At 47.9% G+C, this 25,135-nt stretch overlaps 1 protein-coding gene across 8 annotated transcripts in view; it reads right to left on the bottom strand.

Moving 5' to 3' along the window:
- MICAL2 (microtubule associated monooxygenase, calponin and LIM domain containing 2) overlaps positions 1-25,135 on the bottom strand; it is a 194,812-nt gene that overhangs the window by 25,172 nt on the left and 144,505 nt on the right. For all 8 annotated transcript variants that reach the window (XM_044269544.1, XM_044269540.1, XM_044269545.1 and 5 more), the window contains 3 exons: positions 17,486-18,581; positions 11,819-11,907; positions 9,469-9,561 (listed from right to left, as the gene is read on the bottom strand). In XM_044269544.1, coding sequence (XP_044125479.1) covers positions 9,469-9,561; positions 11,819-11,907; positions 17,486-18,581 — 1,278 coding nt within the window. The remainder of the gene's footprint in view (positions 1-9,468; positions 9,562-11,818; positions 11,908-17,485; positions 18,582-25,135) is intronic.

Genomic DNA, 25,135 nt, shown 5'->3' with positions numbered 1-25,135 from the left:
TTAATGAAATGGCTGGAAACCAGAAACAGCAAGAAGATGACTCCTCTGGTGAGGAGGAAGAGTCGGACATGGGGGGGCAACCTGCGGAAACTGGCATCACCGCAGAGCAGGTGTGCCTGCCCCCCACTAGTTCTGATGAAGAAATAGACGTCAGTGAGAGCAGCGGAGTTGGGGGGCAGCTTATGGCCGAGATACGCCACCTGGAGTCCCCCAAAATTTGTGAGGACATTTGCTTTGGAAATGAATTACCAGAAGATGAGCCAATAGGAAAGAAGAGAAAGGCAAAGACATTAAAGCCAGAGGTGAGGTATGTTTATGTGGCCCACCCTGCGTGCCCGGGGCCAGCTGCAAAGCCAGCTCAGGGCACGAACCCCACCATCCTCCCTGGCCCAGTCTCTGTTGTGGGACCGGTGCGTAGGAGTGGGGAGACAGACGTGGCAAAGATGGCGCAGGACGCCGTCCCTGTTTGCGGTAACAGGGGCGGTGAGGAAAAGCAGGAGGGGCCAGACAGGAAGGCTCCCGGGGCGAGTGGCGAGGGGGGCATGGTTGGTGGTCGGGTGGCTCCGCCCGCCTCTGCTGGGGTACTGGACAAGTGCCGGGTGGAGGAGCGGCGGGGCGATGTGGCTGCCACTGCCCCCCTTGCAGAGGTCGTTGCCGGGATCCCTGTCCTGGGGTCTGCGTCCTCTGCCCCGGTCTGCTTTGCCGCTCCCGTGCGCCCTGCAGTCCCCCCTGCCGGTTTTGGCATGGCGGCGGGGGACGGGGGGGCAGGGGTGGTGGGGGTGGCTGTGGGTGGAGGGGGTGCGGCTGCGGGTACAGCGGTGTCCCGATCCGGAGTTGCAGGGGGAGGGTGCGAGGTGGCTGCCTCCGCCCCTCCCAAGTTGTGTGCCAAGGTCCTTGCCGGGGTTCCAGTCTCCTCTGCCCCGGTCTGCTCCGCTTCAGTCCCTTCCGCTGGTATTGTTGTGGCGGCGGGGAGTGGAGGCGCAGTGGGAGTGGTCAGGAGTGGAGGGGGTGGAGCTTCGGAAATCCACAAAGGGGCTCAGAGCAGTGTGTCTGTAGGCAGAGAGGGAGGGGGCGGTCCTGATGCGAGTGTGGTGCGCACCGCCCCTCCCTCCTGCGCTGTCCGTCAAGTGGATAAGGCCGGCGTGGCTGGGACCAGTGGTTCTACAGCCCGCCGGCCCGAAAAATCAGGAAAGACTTTTAAAAATGTGTCCAGCAAGGAAATGCTGGACAAAACGAATAAACTGACCTCTGTCCCCTCTGGCCCAGCAGTGTGTGTGGGTGGAGGGGAGAGTGCGGTAGTGGCCACTGAAGAAGTGGTCACTTGTGTGAATACGGTTTTTGTTAGTGGTGTTGCCCCGGGCCCTGATGGAGGGGTGAATGTTGGAGGTCGGCCGACCACTGTACAAGTGGCCGGTGCGCCTCATGTAGCCCCTTCAAAGGGGTCTGGAGTGACACCTGCTGTAGATAGGTCTGGGGGGGGTGGGGGTGGGCCCGGTCCGGCTGCCCCTCCTGCGTCGGTTACGCCTGGCAGAAGTTATGCTGGTGTGGTCGCCGGCGCGGGGGGGGAGGGGCGGCCCCCATTGTCCTCCCCATTACCAATGTCTGGTGACGGTAACTTGCAGCGGCAACTTCTAGAGGCTCTTAGGAGAGGGGAGAATTCCATTACAGTAGGGGGGCAGCAGGTGGATCTATCCTTCTGGATAGACAGGCATGGCCTGCGTGCCTTCCGAGAGCAAGGCGGGGGCGAGACCACCTGGTCCTCCCCCACAACCGGCCCTGGGTCAGCCAGACGGAATGTTGTCTGTCTGAAATGGAGAGGCAATGAAGCGTGCCCTACCAGGAAGAGGGTGGCAGAGCTTCTCTTTCAGATGGGCATCAGGGCATGTGACATCTTTGCCCTGATACATCCGTATGGCACCCGGGAGTTTGATGTCAGTTTTGCCCGGCCAGAGGGTCTTGAACTTTTCTGGTCTGGGTATGAACTGGCAAAAGACCAGCCGGACTGGCAGGGGTTTTTTGTGCAAGCGATAACCCGCCAGAATGAGGTCAAGAAAGTGACCGTTCTGACCCGTAATGAGTCACTTTCTTGTGTTGACATCTTGACCTGGTTGAGCAGGTACGGGGACGTCCAGGGTCTTCCTAGCAAGAACCTGGATGAGTTTGGCATCTGGTCGGGTGCCTGGACGTTTCAGATTAAGTTGAAACATTCAGGGGGGTCGGTTTCCCACATACCGTCATCTGCTTTCCTTGGTCGGGATAGGATCATAGGTGTTCTACAGGGGGCAGCCTAAGCTGTGTTACAAGTGCGGCAGCCCTTCGCACTTCAGCGCCAGCTGCCGAGTGCAGAGGTGCGCGTTGTGCGGGGGTGAAGGCCATCTAGCTGCATCTTGTGGGCAGATTAGATGCAACCTGTGTGGTGAGCTAGGGCACCCGTTCAGTCGTTGCCCTCGCTCTGTCGCCAACGTGGCTCGTGCACGCGCAGAGGCGAGCCGGGAGGCCCCCACTGCCGAGGCGAGTGCTGGCGAAGGAGACAGGGCAGTGGGGTCGATGAAGAGAAAAGAAAGCCCGTCCCAGCAGAGACGGAGGGAGAGGCGTCAAATGGAGAGGGGGCAGGTGGAACCCCCTCCTGGGGTGATGCCTGTGCCCTCCCAAGAGAATGCCTCTCCTAGAGCTGAGACCCTGGGGGATATCGAGGTGAATGAGGAACTCACGAGACTAGACCGTTCCGAGGTGACTCTGTCCTCTTGCTACGAGAGTGCAACAGAGGAGAGTGAGACAGAGTCTAAAAGAACAAGAAGGAAACGTCTGACCAAAAAAAGATCTAGCCCGGCTAGAGTGCCTGTGGAAGGCAAAGCCAGCTCCCCCCTGGACCTCTCTAATCCTGACTCTCTTCCCCTGGATCTTTCCAACCGGTACCTCACCTTGGATGAGATCTCTTCTTCCGGGGAGGAGGTTGAAGGTGGGGAGCCGGAGGGGCAAGAGAAGGAGCCTCTGGAAGGGCCCGCGCCTCCCTCCGGTGAGGATGCAAGGTCCTCGGGAGGTGGGGCGGGTCCAGGCGCTGGTAATGGGAATGACAAGGGTGGTGCGAAGGGGGAGGCGGTGGTGACTAATGAGATGGACACCACTGTCTCTCTCAAAAGAGATCGTGCCACCTTAGGGGGTAGCCCCAAGAGGGGTAAGAAAAAGAACAAGAAGGGGAAGGGAAGGAAGAAGGCCGTCTAACTTAATCACTCTGTATGGCGGCACTCACTCCGTTGACGCTGGCGACCATTAATGTCGCCAGTATTAAATCGGATGCGGCTAGGTTTGCAGCCTTTGATTTTCTCAGCCGGGTTGAAGCTGACATTTTATTTTTGCAAGAGACCAGGCTGCCAGATTTGGCGGCTGTGTATAAAGCAAAAAAGGAGTGGAGGCGTGGTCCATCATATTGGTCTCTTGCGGCTGAGCCGTATAGCGGAGTGGCGGTTCTTTTTACCGCACCAGTAGAAAGCCGACGAGTGATTGAGTTAGAAATGGGGAGGTGTTTGATTTTAGATGTCCTCATGAAGGGTCAAGAGCTTCGCCTGATAAACATCTATGGTCCCCAAACCAGGTGGGATCGGAAGCGTCTCTTTATGAGGATCAAACCTTTCCTTTTTACGAGTCGGCAGGTGGTCTTTGGCGGGGACTTTAATACAGTCACAAGGTCCCAAGACCGGGGAGGCGCCAGAAACCGGCTGGCTTATGATAGTGTATCCCTGAATAGCATAGCTAGCGAGGTTCGCCTGGTGGATGTCCACATTAGGCACACCCCAGGCCACGGTGGTTTCACTTATTATAGAGGTAGTCAGATTAGGTCTAGAATAGACAGGTTTTATTTAAAGGAGGAGACTACTTTTTCACCTTTAGAGGTGGTAGAGGTGGAATTCTCTGATCACTGTATGATTATGTTCTCTTTGAATGTTGCAGAATCCCCCCAAATGGGAAGAGGCTATTGGAAGCTAAATTCGGCCCTCCTGGAGGAAGCAGAGGTGAGACAATCCTTTAAGGACTTCCTTCAGAGTCAGGTAGAGTTGCTGGATCTTTGTGACACTAAGTCTGAGTGGTGGGAGATATTCAAAGATCGGGTGGCAAAATTCTTCCGCCAGCTCTCGAGCCTCAGGTCCCTGGACAGGTATCGCTTGTATCAGGGTCTGAGGAGGAAACTCGAACAACTGGTCTCGACTGGAGGTAGCCGAGAGGATATCTCCAGGGTGAAATCTTTGCTTAAGAGGTGCCAGTACGATAGGCACACATCTTTGGTTTTTGAGAGGGATTTCGGGAAGTACCGCTCGCCCGACCCTTACAGAAACTGTAAGATGTCAGTGAAAAGTAAGTTGGTGACGGGACTGGTCGATGGTACGGGATCTCTGGATAGGTCCAGATCAGGGATCTTGGAAATCGTCAAGTCCTTCTACTCGTGCCTCTTGAGGAAGAAGGATCTGAATCGGGACAGGATTTCGGCTTTCCTGGCTGAAACCATCCCTGAGTCAATAGTAGACCTCTCTCTTGGCGTTTTGATAGAAGAAATCAGAGAAGAGGAAGTCAGCCTGGCGATCGAAGGGCTTGCCCTAAAGAAGTCGCCAGGCCCGGATGGCTTAACATCCGAGTTTTATAAGACCTTTAAGGACTCCTTGGTTCCCCTCTTGACTAAGGTATTCAATGAGTGCCTTTCCTCGGGTGCTCTGCCAAAGTCAATGAGGAGGTCAGCTCTGATCCTTATATCAAAGGGTAAAGATCCGAGCCATATTGAGAATTGGCGTCCCATAGCGCTTCTCAATACGGACAGAAAGATCCTGGCCAAGATACTGTTTAAACGGTTGGTGCAGTTTGCGCCCCGGCTCCTTTCGGAGACCCAACATTGCTCAGTTCCAGGCCGAAGCACGTTTAGTGCTGTGCTTGGTGTCCGGGAGGCAGTGGAGCAGAGTAGGGCGGGTAACTGGAAGGGGTACATGCTGGCTTTAGATCAGGCAAAGGCTTTTGATCGGGTTGACCACGAGTACCTCTGGGCAGTCCTTCTGAAATATGGCCTGCCGGGGGGGTTTGTCGATTGGTTAAAGATCTTGTATGCAGGGGCAGAGAGTTTCCCTCTGGTGAACGGTTGGTCTGGCAGCCCTTTTGAGGTCGGGTCTGGAGTCCGCCAGGGTTGTCCATTGAGCCCGCTCTTATACGTGTTTGCGATTGATCCTTTTATTAGGAGGATTGATCGAGGACCGTTGGCGGAAGTCAGGATGAGTCTGGAGGAGCCGGAAGCCACTCTGAGGGTGGTGGCGTATGCCGATGACGTCACTGTTTTCGTATCCTCGGGAGGGGAGGCGGAATACGTGATGTCGGAGGTAGAACGCTACTCGGAAGTTTCCGGGTCCGTGATTAACCGGGATAAGTGTGAGAGTCTCTGGCTGGGAGGGGGTGATCCATCTTTCGGTCTCCCGGACACCCTCCCAGAGCCCCAGTCGTCAGCCAAAGTCCTAGGCGTTCAATTCGGCCATGGGGATTATCCCACCCAAAATTGGGACAGCAGGCTCACGATCGCCGCTCAGAAGGTTGACCAGTGGAAGGGTTGGTCTTTGACCCTCAGGGAAAGGGTGAACCTGATCAAGACTTACCTTCTCCCTTTGCTTATCTATTTGGCCAGTGTATGTGTCTTGCCAGAACCTCTCTGGACTCGGGTTTACAGTCTGTTCTTTCAACTGTTATGGGGGAATAGGCTGAACCTAGTCAAGAGAGAGGTGACATACCGTACGAGGAGATTAGGGGGGTTGGGTATGGTCAACCCAGTGGTGTTCCTCGTGAACACCTTTGTTAAGATCAACCTGGCAAACCTCTGGAAAGAGAGGGCTCCTCCGTGGGTAGTCTCTTGCAGGGGTTGGTTTCGGCCTTTCTTCCAGGAGTGGGAGACAGGAGGGCAAGTGAAGGATTTGCGTACACCTCACGGATATCTTCCGGCTTATGTCACCCCGATTCTGAAGGTGATCCGCCAGTGGGGTTTGGGAGTGAGGGAAATCGAGACCCAGTCAAGGAGATCCCTTGACGAGAGGGTCTTGTTGACCCACTTCCGAAAGCCCCTGGCCCTTAAGGATTGCCCAAGCCGGGATCTAGACAGGGGTTTACAGTTGTTAAATTCGGCAAGGATCCCCTTGAAGTTTTGGGACTTGGCTTGGCGCTGCTTTCACGGGAAGCTGTATGTAAGGGGCAACTTGAGGTATAGGAACTCTGATGAAAGGGGTTGTCCCCGGGAGGAGTGTGGCGACATACTGGAAAGTATGGAGCACTTCCTGCTTCAGTGTCCCTTTAATACAGAGGTATACAAACGGGTGGGCGCATCCATTGGCTGGCCTAGGCTAGCCAACCTTTCCTATGCGGAATGGGCTTATGGAAAGGTTTGGGAAGAAGGGACCCATGCACAGCTTTTGTAGTTAGCATAGTGGTCAGGTACTTCACATGGAACGCACAGTGTTTAGTTTCAACCCAGCAGAAAGTCCTCCCTGTGGAAGAAGTGTGTAGGAACATTCTAGGTGACCTGGCGAAGGTTCGCTCTCTTGAGTGCGAGAAGGTGGGTACGGATGGGGTCTCTTACCTCTGGAGAGGCTTCACCTTTGATGTGCCTTAGCCTCAGTAGCACTTTTCCTGGTGTTGGGCTGAGGCTTTCACATTAGGTTTTTGTTTTGTATTTAAGATGAGTTTTTGAAGAAAGGTTTGCAAATGACTGAACTTGGGCCTTTGGGTGGATTTTAATATTGGTTTGTATAGATAGATATGGTTGTTATAAGATGTATATATTGTATGATAGGGTAAGTGGGGTGTAGTTAGGTTGGGTGGGATAGGGTGGGGGGGGGGGGGTTCATATTTTTTTTCGTGTGGGGAGGCCTGCATCCAGCCCTGGACTATGCGGACATAGGAGGACATGAGGCGAGGGGCTAGGTGTGGGTGGTGGAGGAAGGGCTGGCCTCATGGAGGGACAAGAGGCGGAGGTTGGCCCTGGGTGAAGGTGATGGGATAGATAGATTGGTAGGGTTAGTATAGGTTTTGTTTTCTTTCTCATATATGTGTGTATAACAAAACAAAACAAAAAAATACAAAAAATGTGTGTATATATATATATATAAATAAAAATACAAGTAATAATAATAATAATAATAAACACAAAATATATATATATATATATATATAAAAAAAAGTTGGTTATTTTGATTATTTATTGTGACAAGTTGTCATTTATTTTCTGTTAGAAATAATTTGTATATATTTGTATATAGTCGGGGTTCAGCCGGATCGGATGTTTACGTTAGGCTAGGTTTTATTTTCTCTTTTCAGTAGGTATGAATGAGATAGTATGCATGGAGCTGGGCCAGTAGGGTAAGTGTACAGGTCCTTCTCAAAAAATTAGCATATTGTGATAAAGTTCATTATTTTCTGTAATGTGCTGATAAACATTAGACTTTCATATATTTTAGATTCATTACACACAACTGAAGTAGTTCAAGCCTTTTATTGTTTTAATATTGATGATTTTGGCCACAGCTCATGAAAACCCAAATTTCCTATCTCAAAAAATTAGCATATTTCATCCGACCAATAAAATAAAAGTGTTTTTAATACAAAAAAAGTCAACCTTCAAATAATTATGTTCAGTTATGCACTCAATACTTGGTGGGGAATCCTTTAGCAGAAATGACTGCTTCAATGCGGCGTGGCATGGAGGCAATCAGCCTGTGGCACTGCTGAGGTGTTATGGAGGCCCAGGAGGCTTCAATGCGGCGTGGCATGGAGGCAATCAGCCTGTGGCACTGCTGAGGTGTTATGGAGGCCCAGGATGCTTCACTGCGGCGTGGCATGGAGGCAATCAGCCTGTGGCACTGCTGAGGTGTTATGGAGGCCCAGGAGGCTTCAATGCGGCGTGGCATGGAGGCAATCAGCCTGTGGCACTGCTGAGGTGTTATGGAGGCCAGGATGCTTCAATGCGGCGTGGCATGGAGGCAATCAGCCTGTGGCACTGCTGAGGTGTTATGGAGGCCCAGGATGCTTCAATGCGGCGTGGCATGGAGGCAATCAGCCTGTGGCACTGCTGAGGTGTTATGGAGGCCCAGGAGGCTTCAATGCGGCGTGGCATGGAGGCAATCAGCCTGTGGCACTGCTGAGGTGTTATGGAGGCCCAGGAGGCTTCGATAGCGGCCTTAAGCTCATCCAGAGTGTTGGGTCTTGCGTCTCTCAACTTTCTCTTCCCAATATCCCACAGATTCTCTATGGGGTTCAGGTCAGGAGAGTTGGCAGGCCAATTGAGCCCAGTAATACCATGGTCAGTAAACCATTTACCAGTGGTTTTGGCGCTGTGAGCAGGTGCCAGGTCGTGCTGAAAAATGAAATCTTCATCTCCATAAAGCTTTTCAGCAGATAGAAGCATGAAGTGCTCCAAAATCTCCTGATAGCGGCTGCATTGACCCTGCCCTTGATAAAACACAGTGGACCAACACCAGCAGCTGACATGGCACCCCAGACCATCACTGACTGTGGGTACTTGACACTGGACTTCAGGCATTTTAGCATTTCCCTCTTCCCAGTCTTCCTCCAGACTCTGGCACCTTGATTTCCGAATGACATGCAAAATTTGCTTTCATCCGAAAAAAGTACTTTGGACCACTGAGCAACAGTCCAGTGCCGCTGTTTCTGGTTCAAAAGTGGCTTGACCTGGGGAATGCGGCACCTGTAGCCCATTTCCTGCACATGCCTGTACACGGTGGCTCTGGATGTTTCTTCTCCAGACTCAGTCCACTGCTTCCGCAGGTCCCCCAAGGTCTGGAATCGGTCCTTCTCCACAATCTTCCTCAGGGTCCGGTCACCTCTTCTCGTTGTGCAGTGTTTTCTGCCACACTTTTTCCTTCCCACAGACTTCCCACTGAGGTGCCTTGATACAGCGCTCTGGGAACAGCCTATTCATTCAGAAATGTCTTTCTGTGTCTTACCCTCTTGCTTGAGGGTGTCAATGATGGCCTTCTGGAGAGCAGTCAGGTCGGCAGTCTTACCCATGATTGCGGTTTTGAGTAATGAACCAGGCTGGGAGTTTTTAAAAGCCTCAGGAATCTTTTGCAGGTGTTTAGAGTTAATTAGTTGATTCAGATGATTAGGTTAATAGCTCGTTTAGAGAACCTATTTATGATATGCTAATTTTTTGAGATAGGAATTTGGGGTTTTCATGAGCTGTATGCCAAAATCATCAATATTAAAACAATAAAAGGCTTGAACTACTTCAGTTGGTGTGTAATGAATCTAAAATATATGAAAGTCTAATGTTTATCAGTACATTACAGAAAATAATGAACTTTATCACAATATGCTAATTTTTTTAAAAGGACCTGTATATACTTGTTTTATATCTTGTTTGGAAATTTTATGGCAAAACTTTTGTATTTTTGGATAAAATTAAAAAGAGTTCCTCCGTATCTGTGTCTGTACCTGGGCTTTGTGTAGCCTCTTGAGCTCTTCCTGCTTTGCTCGCAGTCTCGCTTCTTTTTCCATCCTTCTTTGCTGCCTCGATGCCGGGACGCTCTGATGGGACAAGAAATAGCTGTGAATAATTTTTATACATAGGTTAAGTATATAATAATCATCTTAACAATAAAGGTGTCATATAATATCCAGTGAGGGCTTCATGTATGGCTAACTGTGCCATCCTTCAGGGCTGTGATTCAGGACTTGAGTCTGGGAACGTCGGGCGACATCCCTTGTAGAAGCTGCACTAGTGATTGTAAAGTCAAAGTCCATGTTGACTCCCATACTTGACATGGGTGACATAGGATATAATGGATATGAAGCAATTGTCTGTTAGACAAAGTCCTTCCAATCTGCAGCTTCGTTACTCTTCTCCCTATGGCTTCCCACAACCTGCGATAAAATCGGGTTTCAAAGGCAAATCCTCCTCCCATGGTAGAGGAGTCCAGGCTCCTGCAGATGCTCGGATATACACTTCCTGCCAAGTCTCGGTGTAGGATGCAGGTCAGAAGCCACCGCTGTTCTGAAGTGATCACAAGTCAGGACAGAGGTGACAAAGCGGCAGAACAGATCTGACTGGATCCTGAGCGCTCCGAGCTGCACGGGCCCTAATTGTCCAGGGTTCTCATACGATTCAGATTGGTTATTGTTTCTCTAGAATGCTATAAAAAAATAATTGTAACAAAAATCCCTTTCTATTGCTTATAACTGTTCGTTTTCTTGTTTTTTGCTAATCTTGTTAGCTTCGGGCTAATGGATAAATGACAAAGCAATATCGCCACCAGCTGGTGGCAAGGAGGTACTGCATGTGCCCTAAGAGAAATAAACAAAAAATGCCAAGTTTATAAAAGGTTGTCAGTTTATAGCAGTGCAGATGAGTTATAAGAGGAGCAGCTGGTGCCAGGGACACAAGGATGTAAATGTCTCTAGAGTCCCTCCACTCGGGAACATGAGGCAGGGAGTGTTCTGTACCTCCTGTCACTCAGTGAGCGTCTCCTCAGATTATATTTACCTGTCCTATAATCAGCTGCTTCTTGGTCTGAAATGGCCGATAACAGAGGACAATATATTGTGTTCAACTCCTCTGCACATGGAGGTGACAGGTCACAGTGCTCATTGCCTCCCTATGCGATGGTGGCCAACGTCTCCAGGTGGAGCAGTAGACACTCGGAGGGTCTGTACAGCCTCTTGGGGTCTCTTTGTATCAAGCTGTACACTCCCAACAGTAATAACCGCCAGAAGTTCTTACTTGCAACTACACAACCCCAGAAGCCTCCATCCTGGTCTGTCAATACTAGAGGCCTCCAAGAATGAAGGGGTTAATGGGTTGGGGGTACATAGCGTTTCTCCCACAGGTTTTAATGTCCAAAGCAGCATTAACCCTTTCGGTCTCTGCCGTATGTCAAAACTAACAAAAAAAAACTATCTACTAGTTCAGGATGATGTTTTATTTATTTATTTTAAAAAAAAATTATACAAAAATTACCCTGAACTAATACAATTTACACAGCTGAGCTCCGGCTCGGTGTGAGTTCACACTACGTATCTGAGGGTAAAGACCCTTCGGTGTGGCATTCAGTAGGTCTGCAAAGATTTTCGTCTTTTGATTATAGATAAATATGTTTCCATTCAGTGACAACAAGAAGAGAGCTTAAAAATTACGAGAAGATGAGCCTCAGTCTAAGAAGGAATAAGGGAACAACTGTTTTAAAGGCTAAGGCAGGGGTCAGCAACCTCTGGTCCTCCAGCTAAAACTACAACTCCCAGCTTGCTTAATTTACTTATATGGGAGTTCTGAGAACTGCCGACCAAATGTTCATGCTGGGAGTTGTAGTTTCACAACAAAAAAGTTCAACAATTATCTAATATACTTTGCGTCAATTCCTTGCTATCCTCAAGATATTAGTTAGCTGTCAGTGAATAGGAACAGTATTCCTGTACACAGCTAGTCCTGCTCGCATCAGAGAAATGGATACAATTGTATCCAGTCAAACAATACTAAACATGCAGATGGGCAGAGCATCGTCTAGATTGGATACAATTTTGCTCTCTTTGAATGCAAACAATGCAACTTTTATTAAAAGAATAAATGTGGTGTAAAAAAAGTCTATAAAAATTCCCCCCAAAGTTTCTGAACTTTTCATTTAGGGCAGGGCTGTACGGCGACTTGTGCGACACAACATAAGACTGCAGTGCTGCGTTGCAAACAGAGTATGATCACATGATACAGACGGTGAAGGTGGCACAAGGAATCATGGTCCGGGATGTTGACCCCATAATCCTTGCTCCTTAATGATGTAAGCACAACTGTTACCTTAAATGAAGCAGATCGCCCTCTTGTGCTTTCCTCATCAGATGAGCTGCTGTAATTCTCCGATTTTGTTCCTCTGACATCATTCACATCTGTGATGTAAAAAAAAAAAAAAAAAAAGTCAGTGGTTAGCGGTGGCTCAGTGGTTAGCATTGGTGCCTTGCAGTGCTGGGGTCCTAGGTTTGAATCAGTGACAACATCTGCATGGAGTTTGTATGTTCTCCCCGTGTTTGCGTGGGTTTCCTCCGGGTTCTCCGGTTTCCTCCCGCACACCAAAGACAGACTGATGGGGACCTTAGATTGTGAGCCCTATGGGGGATGGAGTGATGATCATGTCTGTACAGCGCTGCGGAATATGTCAGCTCTATATAAGTGTGTATAATAAATAAAAGTCAGTGACTTCTTTGCAATCTGCGCATTTCCAGGTCACTGCTGACGGCATCACAGGCCTCACTGGTGACACCTAGAGGTGACTGTATGCTAGGACAATATTGACAGCCGGCTGCTCTGCTTCCCCCCTACTGACTGATCCCTGTCCGTCATCACTTTCCAGGCAGTTTGCACCTAAAGATGCAACAAATTAAGTGCAGCCGTATTTCATACATGATTGTGTGACGCTCGCCATCGGTAACCGAATGCACTAAAAGAGTCCTCATCTCTGCCAGCTCTTAAACAGATTAGCTTCATACGTCTCTGCAGTCTGGCACCATTACAGCACATGACATCTGCTCTGTGGCGTCACCGTGTCTGCTGGTTCTATAAAAAACTAAATGTAACAGCAGCGAATGGCGGCGACATAAATATTTCAGTCATTTACTCCCAGCAAAAACACAAACAGCTCACAGGAAAGACTGATGAGATGGAGGTGCGGGCGATAAGAAATTCACCTGAATGCAAAATACTTCCTCTTTAAATAAAAAAAATTAAAAACTAGGGGAGGAGGTGATGTACTGCAAAACCGGGGGGTAGGAGCGGACGGGCTATAGACCCCACAGGGAAGCCTCTTGGTGGCTGGTGCCGACAGTAAGGAATAATCTGACGCCTCCTGAGTTAATTATCGCTGAAAGTGACAATGAACTTATTTTTCCCCAAAGTTTTTTTATAAAGCAAATACTAGTGAGTGCTTTCATTATGGAACCCCTCACTATAAAGCAGTAGGTGCAGGGAGCAGGTTGTGAGGCACTGCGATCGCTGCGCAGTAGATGCGGGGTGTGAGGCACTGCGATAGCTGCGCAGTAGGTGCTGGGAGCGGGGTGTGAGGCACTGCGATCGCTGCGCAGTAGGTGCGGGGTGTGAGGCACTGTGATCGCTGCCCAGTAGGTACGGGAAGCGGGGTGTGAGGCACTGCGATAGCTGCGCAGTAGGTGCGGGGTGTGAGGCACTGTGATCGCTGCCCAGTAGGTCCGGGAAGCGGGGTGTGAGGCACTGTGATCGCTGCCAAGTAGGTGCGGGAAGCGGGGTGTGAGGCACTGCGATCGCTGCGCAGTTGGTGCGGGGTGTGAGGCACTGCGATCGCTGCACAGTAGGTGCGGGGAGCAGGGTGTGAGGCACTGCGATCGCTGCGCAGTTGGTGCGGGGAGCAGGGTGTGAGGCACTGCGATCAGCTGCGCAGTTAGTGTGGGGAGCGGGTCCTGACTGCATACAGCATTAGGCTACTTTCACACTCACGTTTGGTGCGGCTCCGTCATGGATCTGCACAGACGGATCCGTTCAGATAATACACCCGCATGCATTCGTTCCGAACGGATCTGTTTGTATTATCTGTAACATTGCCAAAACGGATCAGTCTTGAACACCACTAAAAGTCAATGGGAGACGGATCAATTTTCCATTGTGCCAGATTGTGTCATAGAAAATTGATCCATCCCAATTGACTTGCATTGTGTGCCAGGACGGATCCGTTTGGCTGCAGGCAGCGTTTTGGTGTCGGCCCCCAGAGCGGAATGGAGACGGATCGGAGGCAAACTGACGCATTTTGAGCAGATCCTTTACCATTCAGAATGCATTAGGGCAAAACTGATCCGTTTTGGACGCTGAGCCCTGAACGGATCTCACAAACGGAAACCAAAGCGCCAGTGTGAGAGTAGGAGTAGGCGCGCACAATGACCTGAGGATGCACACAATCAGGTGACAATGCGGCGCAGGCCCAGAGAAGATCAGGGAGCATGACTGCAGCAGAGACCGCTGGACCTGGAGAGGAGCGGCTGAGCAGGAGAGGTAAGTGAATGTATTTATTTTACAGTTTGATCTAAGGTGTGATCGGAGGATCTGATATGGGGGTCTGATCTGAGGATCTGATATGGGGGTCTGATCTGAGGATCTGATATGGGGGTCTGATCTGAGGATCTGATATGGGGGTCTGATCTGAGGATCTGATATGGGGGTCTGAGCTGAGGATCTGATATGGAGGTCTGATCTGAGGATCTGATATGGAGGTCTGAGATGAGGATCTGATATGGAGGTCTGATATGGAGGTCTGAGATGAGGATCTGATATGGAGGCGTGATCTGAGGTCCTGATATGGGGGTCTGAGATGAGGATCTGATATGGGGGTCTGAGATGAGGATCTGATATAGGGGTCTGATCTGAGGTCCTGATATAGGGGTCTGATCTGAGGTCCTGATATAGGGGTCTGATCTGAGGTCCTGAAATAGGGGTCTGAGCTGAGGATCTGATATGGAGGTCTGATCTGAGGTCCTGATATGGGGGTCTGAGATGAGGATCTGATATGGGGGCCTGATCTGAGGTCCTGATATAGGGGTCTGATCTGAGCATCTGATATGGGGGTCTGATCTGAGCATCTGATATGGGGGTCTGATCTGAGCATCTGATATGGGGGTCTGATCTGAGCATCTGATATGGGGGTCTGAGATTAGGATCTGATATGGAGGTCTGATCTGAGCATCTGATATGGAGGTCTGATCTGAGCATCTGATATGGGGGTCTGAGATGAGGAAAATCACCGAAGTACGACTACCTAAAATGTAACCTTTATTTTGTCCCCTGATGAACCCCTTCAATGAGAGGAAGGGGGGAAACGCGTCGGGACACGTGATTGTACAACCGATATCCATCCTTTATACTATTGCCCAAATATCCATATGGGATAGTATACAAAGGGCACTATAAGGACAGGACAGCACAGGTACGCGGACGGAGTGTGTCTACCATCAAGACACATCTCCGGGCTGAGGAGTCACAAAGGGACATCGCAGGGACAGACACGGTCATGGCACGGGCTGCCCTGATGCGCTCCTCCCCTTTCTTCCTCTCATATTGATCCGCTTGTCTGATCCTGCTCTTCCGTGTGTTAATTGTATTTTGTCTTTGTTGTGTTTTGTTGCACTATTTTTTCCCCCTCCAGGGAATTATTACTTTTAATTGACCAAAATAAAGGTAAAATTTTAGGTAGTCGTACTTCGGTGATTTTGATTGAATAACTTTACGACCACCCACTTTATCTAGATTTAGAGCATTAGGTCTGAGATGAGGATCTGATATGGGGGTCTGATCTGAGGATCTGATATGGGGGTCTGATCTGAGGATCTGATATGGGGGTCTGATCTGAGGATCTGATATGGGGGTCTGATCTGAGGATCTGATATGGGGGTCTGATCTGAGGTCCTGATATAGGGGTCTGATCTGAGGATCTGATTATGGGGGTCTGAGCTGAGGATCTGATATGGGGGTCTGATCTGAGGATCTGATTATGGGGGTCTGAGCTGAGGATCTGATATGGGGGTCTGAGCTGAGGATCTGATATGGGGGTCTGAGCTGAGGATCTGATATGGGGGTCTGAGCTGAGGATCTGATATGGGGGTCTGAGCTGAGGATCTGATATGGGGGTCTGAGCTGAGCATCTGATATGGGGGTCTGAGCTGAGCATCTGATATGGGGGTCTGATCTGTTGTCTGGTATGGGGGTCTTGCATGGAGGTCTGATGATGGTCTGAGCTGAGGTTTGATGAAAAATATTTTTTTCTTATTTTCCTCTTCTAAAACCTAGCTGTGTCTTATCATCAGTTGCTTCTTATAATGCGAAAAATATAGCAAGTACCTGGCTGGCGGCTCTGGACTCCTGAATTTGACTGTATTGCCACCCTGAGGTAACTGGAGGACAGAATGTGGCGGCTGGCACTGGCCCCCACAGAGGGATGGCTTCTCGGGAGGTATGTCTGTGGTATCTGGTTCTGCTAGGGCAGTATATGGTATTGCTGGCCCTGTCTCATTGTGTTGCCCTTCCTTCTGTCAGTTTGGACCTGGTTACAACATGGCGCCACTTTTAGTTTTTTTTGCAGGGCCCCTACCAAGTTCTCAGTATGCACTTGGTACGGGGGATGATGCGCTGCAAAACTGGGGGGAGGGAGGGGGGGTTTAAGTGCAGGGAAACTAGAGAAACTAGCAGGGATGATGACTGTACTGAAAACTTGAGGGGAAGACGTTATCGGAGCTGTGCAGGACATGGTCATAGCGGCTACAGACTGGTGCAGAAGGAGAGAGGACCTGCGCCCTGCACCTTCCCTGCTTCAGTGTCCCCTGACAACCATGTCCTGAGCTTTGGAAGTGTCATGGGGACATTGTGTGGACATTAAATGATCCTCCCCATGCTTGATAGCAGCCAAGGATTTAGAAGCCTCCCAGGGTAACATGATTCTAATGTTCGGCGGATTCCCTTGAGCTTTCGCGGTCTTCTTTCACGTCCCCTCAGCCCCAGGCCGTAGCGTGCTGGACCCTGCAGTCCCTTTACAGGTGATTGGCTGCAGTTTGTCTTTGGGGGTTAAATTTGATGAAAAATACATTTCAGTATCTTTTATAACTGGATCCAGTTACCGCAGGAGCAGCTCCAAACGCCGTCATCTCGCTTACCGCTAGAACTATATTGTTTCCTCGTGCGGCCCTTTTACCCGCTCGGGAAATAACAGACGCTGTGCGGAGGGTAAGGACCCTGCGTATTGTTTTATAAGCACTTAGTGGAACAATTACCTTCCATCCCCAGTTAATGAAACAGGCGGCTAATTGTTTATCACACTCGCACAAGATCCTTCCCTGACACCGATCGCTGTGCATATGATTAGCTCGCAAATATGGCGAGAATGTGACAGCCGCGCATCCGTGCACCAAACCAGTATCAAGACAAAGGGCCGAAGTACCTATTGAAAATATCAGCAGCAATTATGTATCCAAGGGAAAACTAACCATTTCACGATCTATAGATACAAGCATACTTGACCCCTCCTCCCCATTCATCAGCATTTCTACCTATTTATTGCACATTTCACATACCTACCTGTTCCTACAGCTACAATTTGGGTCAAATTGGTCACTTCTTCAGAGCTGCCCCCTAAATGATGTATCTTACCTTTCACTATGCATAACATGGGATCAGCAGTATCTGTGGGGAAGTGCTTGAATTTCTCTACAGCACCACCACAGGAGAAATAAGGCATTACACAATGTCCATTCATATTAATAGGCGGTCTGCGTAATGCAAGACAGGACGGGTCCTCCAGAGCGAGAGACGCTCTTTGTAACCATTGTCATGCACCTGGTGGTGCTACTTTACAAGGGCATAATGCCATAGACAGCGGGTACCTACTGAGCCTACTGCTATGTAATTGTTATTTGTATAGGGTAACATAGAAGTATATAATGATGAAGACCAGTAACTTACCTCGTTGGGTCATTATTTGAAAATTTGAGGCAGCTATAGAACTCGCACGGGGCTTCTGCTCCACTTCTTTCTCGTTTGCTTTCCTCCGGAAGGTCCATGGGACGTGCCAAAAGTCATTTGACGGAGCATTTAAGGGATTCTGTGAGTTTTTGTTTGTCAGTCTGAGAGAAGAGAAGATGGAACCTTTTCTGTTCCTGAAAGGTAGGTCGGTTATTGCACTACTTGGTTGATTTTCCCTAATACTGAACTTTTCCAACATCTTTGGCATGTCCTCCACTTTCGAAGAGTCTTGTTTTGGTTTTTGAGAAGATCCAAAGCCAATGTTTGAAGAGCTGGGGTCAGTGGACCCCTTGAAATCATGGTGGGGGGAGGACATGAAACCCATCTCAGTGTCATTGGGGTTAATATAACTTTCCAAATTGCTATGACTTCTCCCGAAAAAAGAACCAGGAATGTCCAAGTAGCTGGTTGCAGATACTGGTTTGGATTTATCAGATGTAATGTTTTTGGGGCTGTCAGGGGCAGAACTGCTGGATCGGGTGAATGATCTTTTGATCGCATTGGATAATATGGCAAAGGCTGATTTGCCTTTGCTCTCTGGCTCCCCACCAGGGTCATGATGGACATGAGAAAGGGTTTGTTCCTTCACAGCTTTGACCGCTGGTCTTGGTTTTGTAGAGCTCCAATCGAGAAGCTTAGATTTTTCCTCATTGGAGAGGACTAATTTTTTAAGAGTTGGGTTTTGGGGTTTCTCTTCTTCTTGTATTGACTTGTCTTGCTTAGAGACTTCATCTCGTTTCTCATCATTCTCAAAAACATCACTGTGGTCACTGAGATTACCCGAGAGAAGATCATTACCAATGTCTACATCTCTATATCCATCCAGCTTGTTCTTCTGGTAGGAATGCCGATGGCTGGAAGCTGGTGTTAAAGTTGCTAATGACCCTTGTTCTCCATGTTTCAAGGCAGTACTATTGTTTAGAAGGACCTTGTGATGAGGTATATATGACGGTATGGGATGGTCGTCCTCTTCTGGCTCCTTCAAGCTTGGAATATGGGGCTCACTAAAATGTTCAGATGTGTTTTTGGTGAACACCTGAATAAAATGTTACGAGACAAGAAGAAGTAATATCAGATACGGCATTCAAGGAAATTTACAGTCTGTTTAGAAAGGATTGACAAAACCGGAGAGGGGGAGGGGTTCTCCTTTATGTAAAGTCCTGTCTAAAGCCCACACTCCGTGAAGATATAAGTGAGGCACATGAACATGTGGAGTCACTGTGGGTAGAGATACATGGAGCTAAAAACAATAATAAATTACTAATAGGAGTTTACTATAAACTACCTAATATACCGGAGTCCACAGAAAATCTACTACTAAATGAGATAGACGAGGCGGCAAATCATAATGAGGTGGTTATTATGGGGGAACTCCGCAGATATAGACTGGGAAACTGAGACCTGCAAATCTCATAAAGGAAACAGGTTCTTGGCAATAACCAAAGACAATTATCTTTCCCAACTGGTTCAGGACCCGAATAGAGGGACGGCCATACTGGACTTAGTACTAACCAATAGACCTGACAGAACAACAGACGTGCAGGTCGGGGGACACCTGGGAAATTGTGACCAGAAAGAAAGTAATAACCTTCCAATTATCATTCAAAAGAATGTTTCTACAGGGAGGAACAAAAATACCAAACTTCAAAAAAGCTAAATTTAGCCAACTAATAGAGGCCATAGGCATAACTGACTGGGACAAAGTCCTCACAAATAATAATACAGCCACAAAATGGGATATCTTTAAAAGCATCCTAAAATCTCATTGTGAGAGGTACATATCGTATGGGAATAAAAGGTTAAGGAACAAAAAGAAACCAATGTGGATAAATAGAACTGTAAAGAAAGCAATAAATGACAAAAAGAAAGGATATAAATCACTAAAACAGGAGGGTAGCACGGAAGCACTGAAAAACTATAAGGAAAAAAATATAACATATGTATAAAAAAATCAAAGCGGCCAAACTAGAGACCAAGAGATTAATTGCCAAAGAGAGTAAAACTAACCCTAAAATGTTCAATTATATAAATGTTAAAAAGTATAAATCTGAAGGTGTCGGCCCTTTAAAGAGTAATGAGGGGGGAGTCGCAGAGAGCGACGAGGAGAAAGCAAAGCTGTAAAATATTTTTTCTCCACTGTATTCACTGAGGAAAATAAACTGTCAGATGAAATGCTGAATGTAAAAATAAATTCCCCATTAAAAGTGTCCTGTCTGACCCAGGAAGAAGTGCAACAGCGACTTAAAAAGATTAAAATAGACAAATCGCCAGGACCAGATGGCATACACCCTCGTATCCTAAGGGAATTAAGTGATGTCATAGCCAGACCCTTTTTTCTGATATTTGCGGACTCTATACTGACAGGGAATGTCCCACAGGATTGGCGCATGGCATATGTGGTGCCAATATTCAAAAAGGGTCCAAAAACAGAGCCTGGAAACTATAGGCCGGTAAGTTTAACATCTGTTGTGGGTAAACTGTTTGAAGGTTTTCTGAGAGATGCTATATTAGAGCATCTCAACGGAAATAAGCAAATACCGCCATATCAGCATGGCTACGTGAGGGATCGGTCATGTCAGACTAATGTAATCAGTTTCTATGAGGAGGTAAGTTCTAGACTTGACAGCGACGAATCAACGGATGTCGTATATCTGGACTTCTCCAAAGCATTTGACACTGTACCACATGGAAGGTTAGTATATAAAATGAGAATGCTCGGACTGGGAGAAAATGTCTGTATGTGGGTAAGTAACTGGCTGAGAGATAGAAAACAGAGGGTGGGTATTAGCGGTACACACTCAGATTGGGTCACTGTCACTAGTGGAGTACCTCAGGGGTCAGTACTGGAGGGGTCACTGTCACTAGTGGGGTACCTCAGGGGTCAGTACTGGAGGGGTCACTGTCACTAGTGGGGTACCTCAGGGGTCAGTACTGGAGGGGTCACTGTCACTAGTGGGGTACCTCAGGGGTCAGTACTGGAGGGGTCACTGTCACTAGTGGGGTACCTCAGGGGTCAGTACTGGAGGGGTCACTGTCACTAGTGGAGTACCTCAGGGGTCAGTATTGGGCCCTATTCTCCATCATATTTATTAATGATCTTGTAGAAGGCTTGCACAGTAAAGTATCAATTTTCGCAGAGGACACTAAACTGTGTAAAGTAATTAACACTGAAAAGGACAGTATACTGTATATATACTACAGAGGACAGTATACTGCTACAGATGGATCTGGATAGATTGGAGGCTTGGGAAGATAAGTGGCAGATGAAGTTTAACACAAATGTAAGGTTATGCACATGGGAAGGAATAATGCAAGTCACCCGTACATACTACATGTCATACTACATGGTAAAACACTGGGTAACACTGACATGGAAAAGGATCTAGGAATTGTAATAAACAGCAAACTAAGCTGTAGAAACCAGTGTCAGGCAGCTGCTGCCAAGGCCAAAAAGATAATGGGTTGCATAAAAAGGGGCATAGATGCCGGTGATGAGAAGATAGTCCTACCACTTTACACATCACTAGTCAGACCACACATGGAGGACTGTGTACAGTTCTGGGCTCCTGTAAACAAGGCAGACATAGCAGAGCTGGGGAGGGTTCAGAGGAGGGCAACTAAAGTAATAACTGGAATGGGGCAACTACAGGACCCTGAAAGATTATCAAAATTAGGGTTATCCACTGTAGAAAAAAGACGACTGAGGGGAGATCTAATTACTATGTATAAATATATCAGGGGTCAGTACAGAGATCACTCCCATCATCTATTTATCCCCAGGACTGTGACTGTGACGAGGGGACATCCTCTGCGTCTGGAGGAAAGAAGGTTTGTACACAAACATAGAAGAGGATTCTTTACGGTAAGAGCAGTGAGACTATGGACTCTTTACTGTAAGAGCGGTGAGACTATGGACTCTGTACTGTAAGAGCAGTGAGACTATGGACTCTTTACTGTAAGAGCGGTGAGACTATGGACTCTATACTGTAAGAGCAGTGAGACTATGGACTCTTTACTGTAAGAGCGGTGAGACTATGGACTCTTTACTGTAAGAGCAGTGAGACTATGGACTCTTTACTGTAAGAGCGGTGAGACTATGGACTCTTTACTGTAAGAGCGGTGAGACTATGGACTCTTTACTGTAAGAGCAGTGAGACTCTGGCCTCTTTACGGTAAGAGCAGTGAGACTATGGACTCTTTACTGTAAGAGCGGTGAGACTGTGGACTCTTTACTGTAAGAGCAGTGAGACTCTGGACTCTATACTGTAAGAGCAGTGAGACTATGGACTCTTTACTGTAAGAGCAGTGAGACTATGGGCTCTTTACTGTAAGAGCGGTGAGACTATGGACTCTTTACTGTAAGAGCGGTGAGACTATGGACTCTTTACTGTAAGAGCAGTGAGACTATGGACTCTATACTGTAAGATGTGAGACTATGGACTCTTTACTGTAAGAGCAGTGAGACTATGGACTCTTTACTGTAAGAGCAGTGAGACTATGGACTCTTTACTGTAAGAGCAGTGAGACTATGGACTCTTTACTGTAAGAGCAGTGAGACTATGGACTCTTTACTGTAAGAGCAGTGAGACTATGGACTCTTTACTGTAAGAGCAGTGAGACTATGGACTCTTTACTGTAAGAGCAGTGAGACTATGGACTCTTTACTGGAAGAGCAGTGAGACTATGGACTCTTACTGTAAGAGCAGTGAGACTATGGACTCTTTACTGTAAGAGCAGTGAGACTATGGACTCTTTACTGTAAGAGCAGTGAGACTATGGACTCTATACTGTAAGAGCAGTGAGACTATGGACTCTATACTGTAAGAGCAGTGAGACTATGGACTCTATACTGTAAGAGCAGTGAGACTATGGACTCTATACTGTAAGAGCAGTGAGACTATGGACTCTATACTGTAAGAGCAGTGAGACTATGGACTCTTACTGTAAGAGCAGTGAGACTATGGACTCTTTACTGTAAGAGCAGTGAGACTATGGACTCTTTACTGTAAGAGCAGTGAGACTATGGACTCTTTACTGTAAGAGCAGTGAGACTATGGACTCTTTACTGTAAGAGCAGTGAGACTATGGACTCTTACTGTAAGAGCAGTGAGACTATGGACTCTTTACTGTAAGAGCAGTGAGACTATGGACTCTATACTGTAAGAGCAGTGAGACTATGGACTCTATACTGTAAGAGCAGTGAGACTATGGACTCTATACTGTAAGAGCAGTGAGACTATGGACTCTATACTGTAAGAGCAGTGAGACTATGGACTCTATACTGTAAGAGCAGTGAGACTATGGACTCTTTACTGTAAGAGCAGTGAGACTATGGACTCTTTACTGTAAGAGCAGTGAGACTATGGACTCTTTACTGTAAGAGCAGTGAGACTATGGACTCTTTACTGTAAGAGCAGTGAGACTATGGACTCTTTACTGTAAGAGCAGTGAGACTATGGACTCTATACTGTAAGAGCAGTGAGACTATGGACTCTATACTGTAAGAGCAGTGAGACTATGGACTCTATACTGTAAGAGCAGTGAGACTATGGACTCTATACTGTAAGAGCAGTGAGACTATGGACTCTATACTGTAAGAGCAGTGAGACTATGGACTCTATACTGTAAGAGCAGTGAGACTATGGACTCTATACTGTAAGAGCAGTGAGACTATGGACTCTATACTGTAAGAGCAGTGAGACTATGGACTCTATACTGTAAGAGCAGTGAGACTATGGACTCTATACTGTAAGAGCAGTGAGACTATGGACTCTATACTGTAAGAGCAGTGAGACTATGGACTCTTTACTGTAAGAGCAGTGAGACTATGGACTCTTTACTGTAAGAGCAGTGAGACTATGGACTCTGTACTGTAAGAGCAGTGAGACTATGGACTCTTTACTGTAAGAGCAGTGAGACTATGGACTCTTTACTGTAAGAGCAGTGAGACTATGGACTCTTACTGTAAGAGCAGTGAGACTATGGACTCTTTACTGTAAGAGCAGTGAGACTATGGACTCTATACTGTAAGAGCAGTGAGACTATGGACTCTTACTGTAAGAGCAGTGAGACTAAGGACTCTTTACTGTAAGAGCAGTGAGACTAAGGACTCTATACTGTAAGAGCAGCGAGACTATGGGCTCTATACTGTAAGAGCGGTGAGACTATGGACTCTATACTGTAAGAGCAGCGAGACTATGGGCTCTATACTGTAAGAGCGGTGAGACTATGGACTCTATACTGTAAGAGCAGCGAGACTATGGGCTCTATACTGTAAGAGCGGTGAGACTATGGATGTCACGGAAGGTGTACAGAAAACTAGAAGACACAAAATGAAGATCCGACTGACTGGATCCAAAACTAAGGAACCAAAGGGTAAGCCCTGTAACAGACCTAGCTCTCTCCCTTACTGCTCAGCCTATGCAAAAATCTCAATGGTAGATGATTGCATAACCTCGTTCCTCGACTGTATGACACCTGAACAACCTATAATATAGTGAGGGGACACGACCACCGGCTCTCTACACTTAATGAAAGCCCCGTTCACACACTTACCTGACTGATCCCATGTGGCTGCTCTGGTCCTCCTGGCAAGGATCTGTTTACCTGGCAGCAGCAGTGGTGTCATGTCAATAATATGTGACTGCTGCAGCCACCTCAGTGCAGTGCTGAGGCCAGTGATTGGCTGCAACAGTCATGAGTTGTAGAAGTGACATCACTGCTGCAGCCGAGTAAAGATATCACAGCCAGAAGAACCAGGACAGCCACCCTGGGTCAGCCAGGTAAGTAATGATTGCTTCTTTACTGCAGGCAGATTCCCTGTGTTGTTCACTTTCCTCTTGAAACAGAGGAGATGGAGCCTGAGACATTTATGGGCACATTTATTAAGACCAGCGAGGTGGTGGAGTGTCATGGTTTCGGGGCTGCATGAGTGCTGTGGGGGACTACAGGTCATTGAGGGAACCATTAATAGGGAAATGTCCTGTGATATAATGAAGCAGAGCATGATCCCCCCCCCCCCCCCCCTTCTGGCCGCAGGGCAGTATCCAACATGAGAATGACCCCAAACAGTTCCAAGACGACCACTGCCTTGTAAAGAACCTGAGGGTAAAGGTGCTGGACCAGCCAAGCATGTCTCCAGACATAGACCCTATGGAGAATCTGTGGGGCCTCCTCAGACGGAAGGTGGAGGAGCGCAAGGTCTCTAACATCCACCAGATCCGTGATGTCATCATGGAGGAGGAAGAGGATCCCAGTGGAACCTGTAAAGATCTAGTGACCTCCATGTCCAAGAGAGTTAAGGCCGTGCTGGATCATAATGGTGGCCACACAGAATACTGACACTCTGGGCACAATTTGGCCATTGTCACTTAGGGATGTCCGCACTTCTGTTACCAGCGGTTCAGACATTAAAGTTATTGTGAGGACACGCCCAATGTACACCGTTATACAAGCCGCCCACTGACTACATTACATTGTATCACAGGGTCAGATCTCCATGATTGTCCCAGGAAAAGATAGAAGAACATTTTTACAGAAATGTCAGGCGCAAACTCATTTTTGTGAGATACTGTAGATCTCCTCCTAGGG

The sequence above is a fragment of the Bufo gargarizans genome, chromosome 10 (genome assembly GCF_014858855.1).
Source record: "Bufo gargarizans isolate SCDJY-AF-19 chromosome 10, ASM1485885v1, whole genome shotgun sequence".
NCBI classification, from domain to species: Eukaryota; Metazoa; Chordata; class Amphibia; order Anura; family Bufonidae; genus Bufo; species Bufo gargarizans.
Note: the sequence above shows the minus strand (reverse complement) of the source record. Positions and strands in the feature narration are given on the sequence as shown.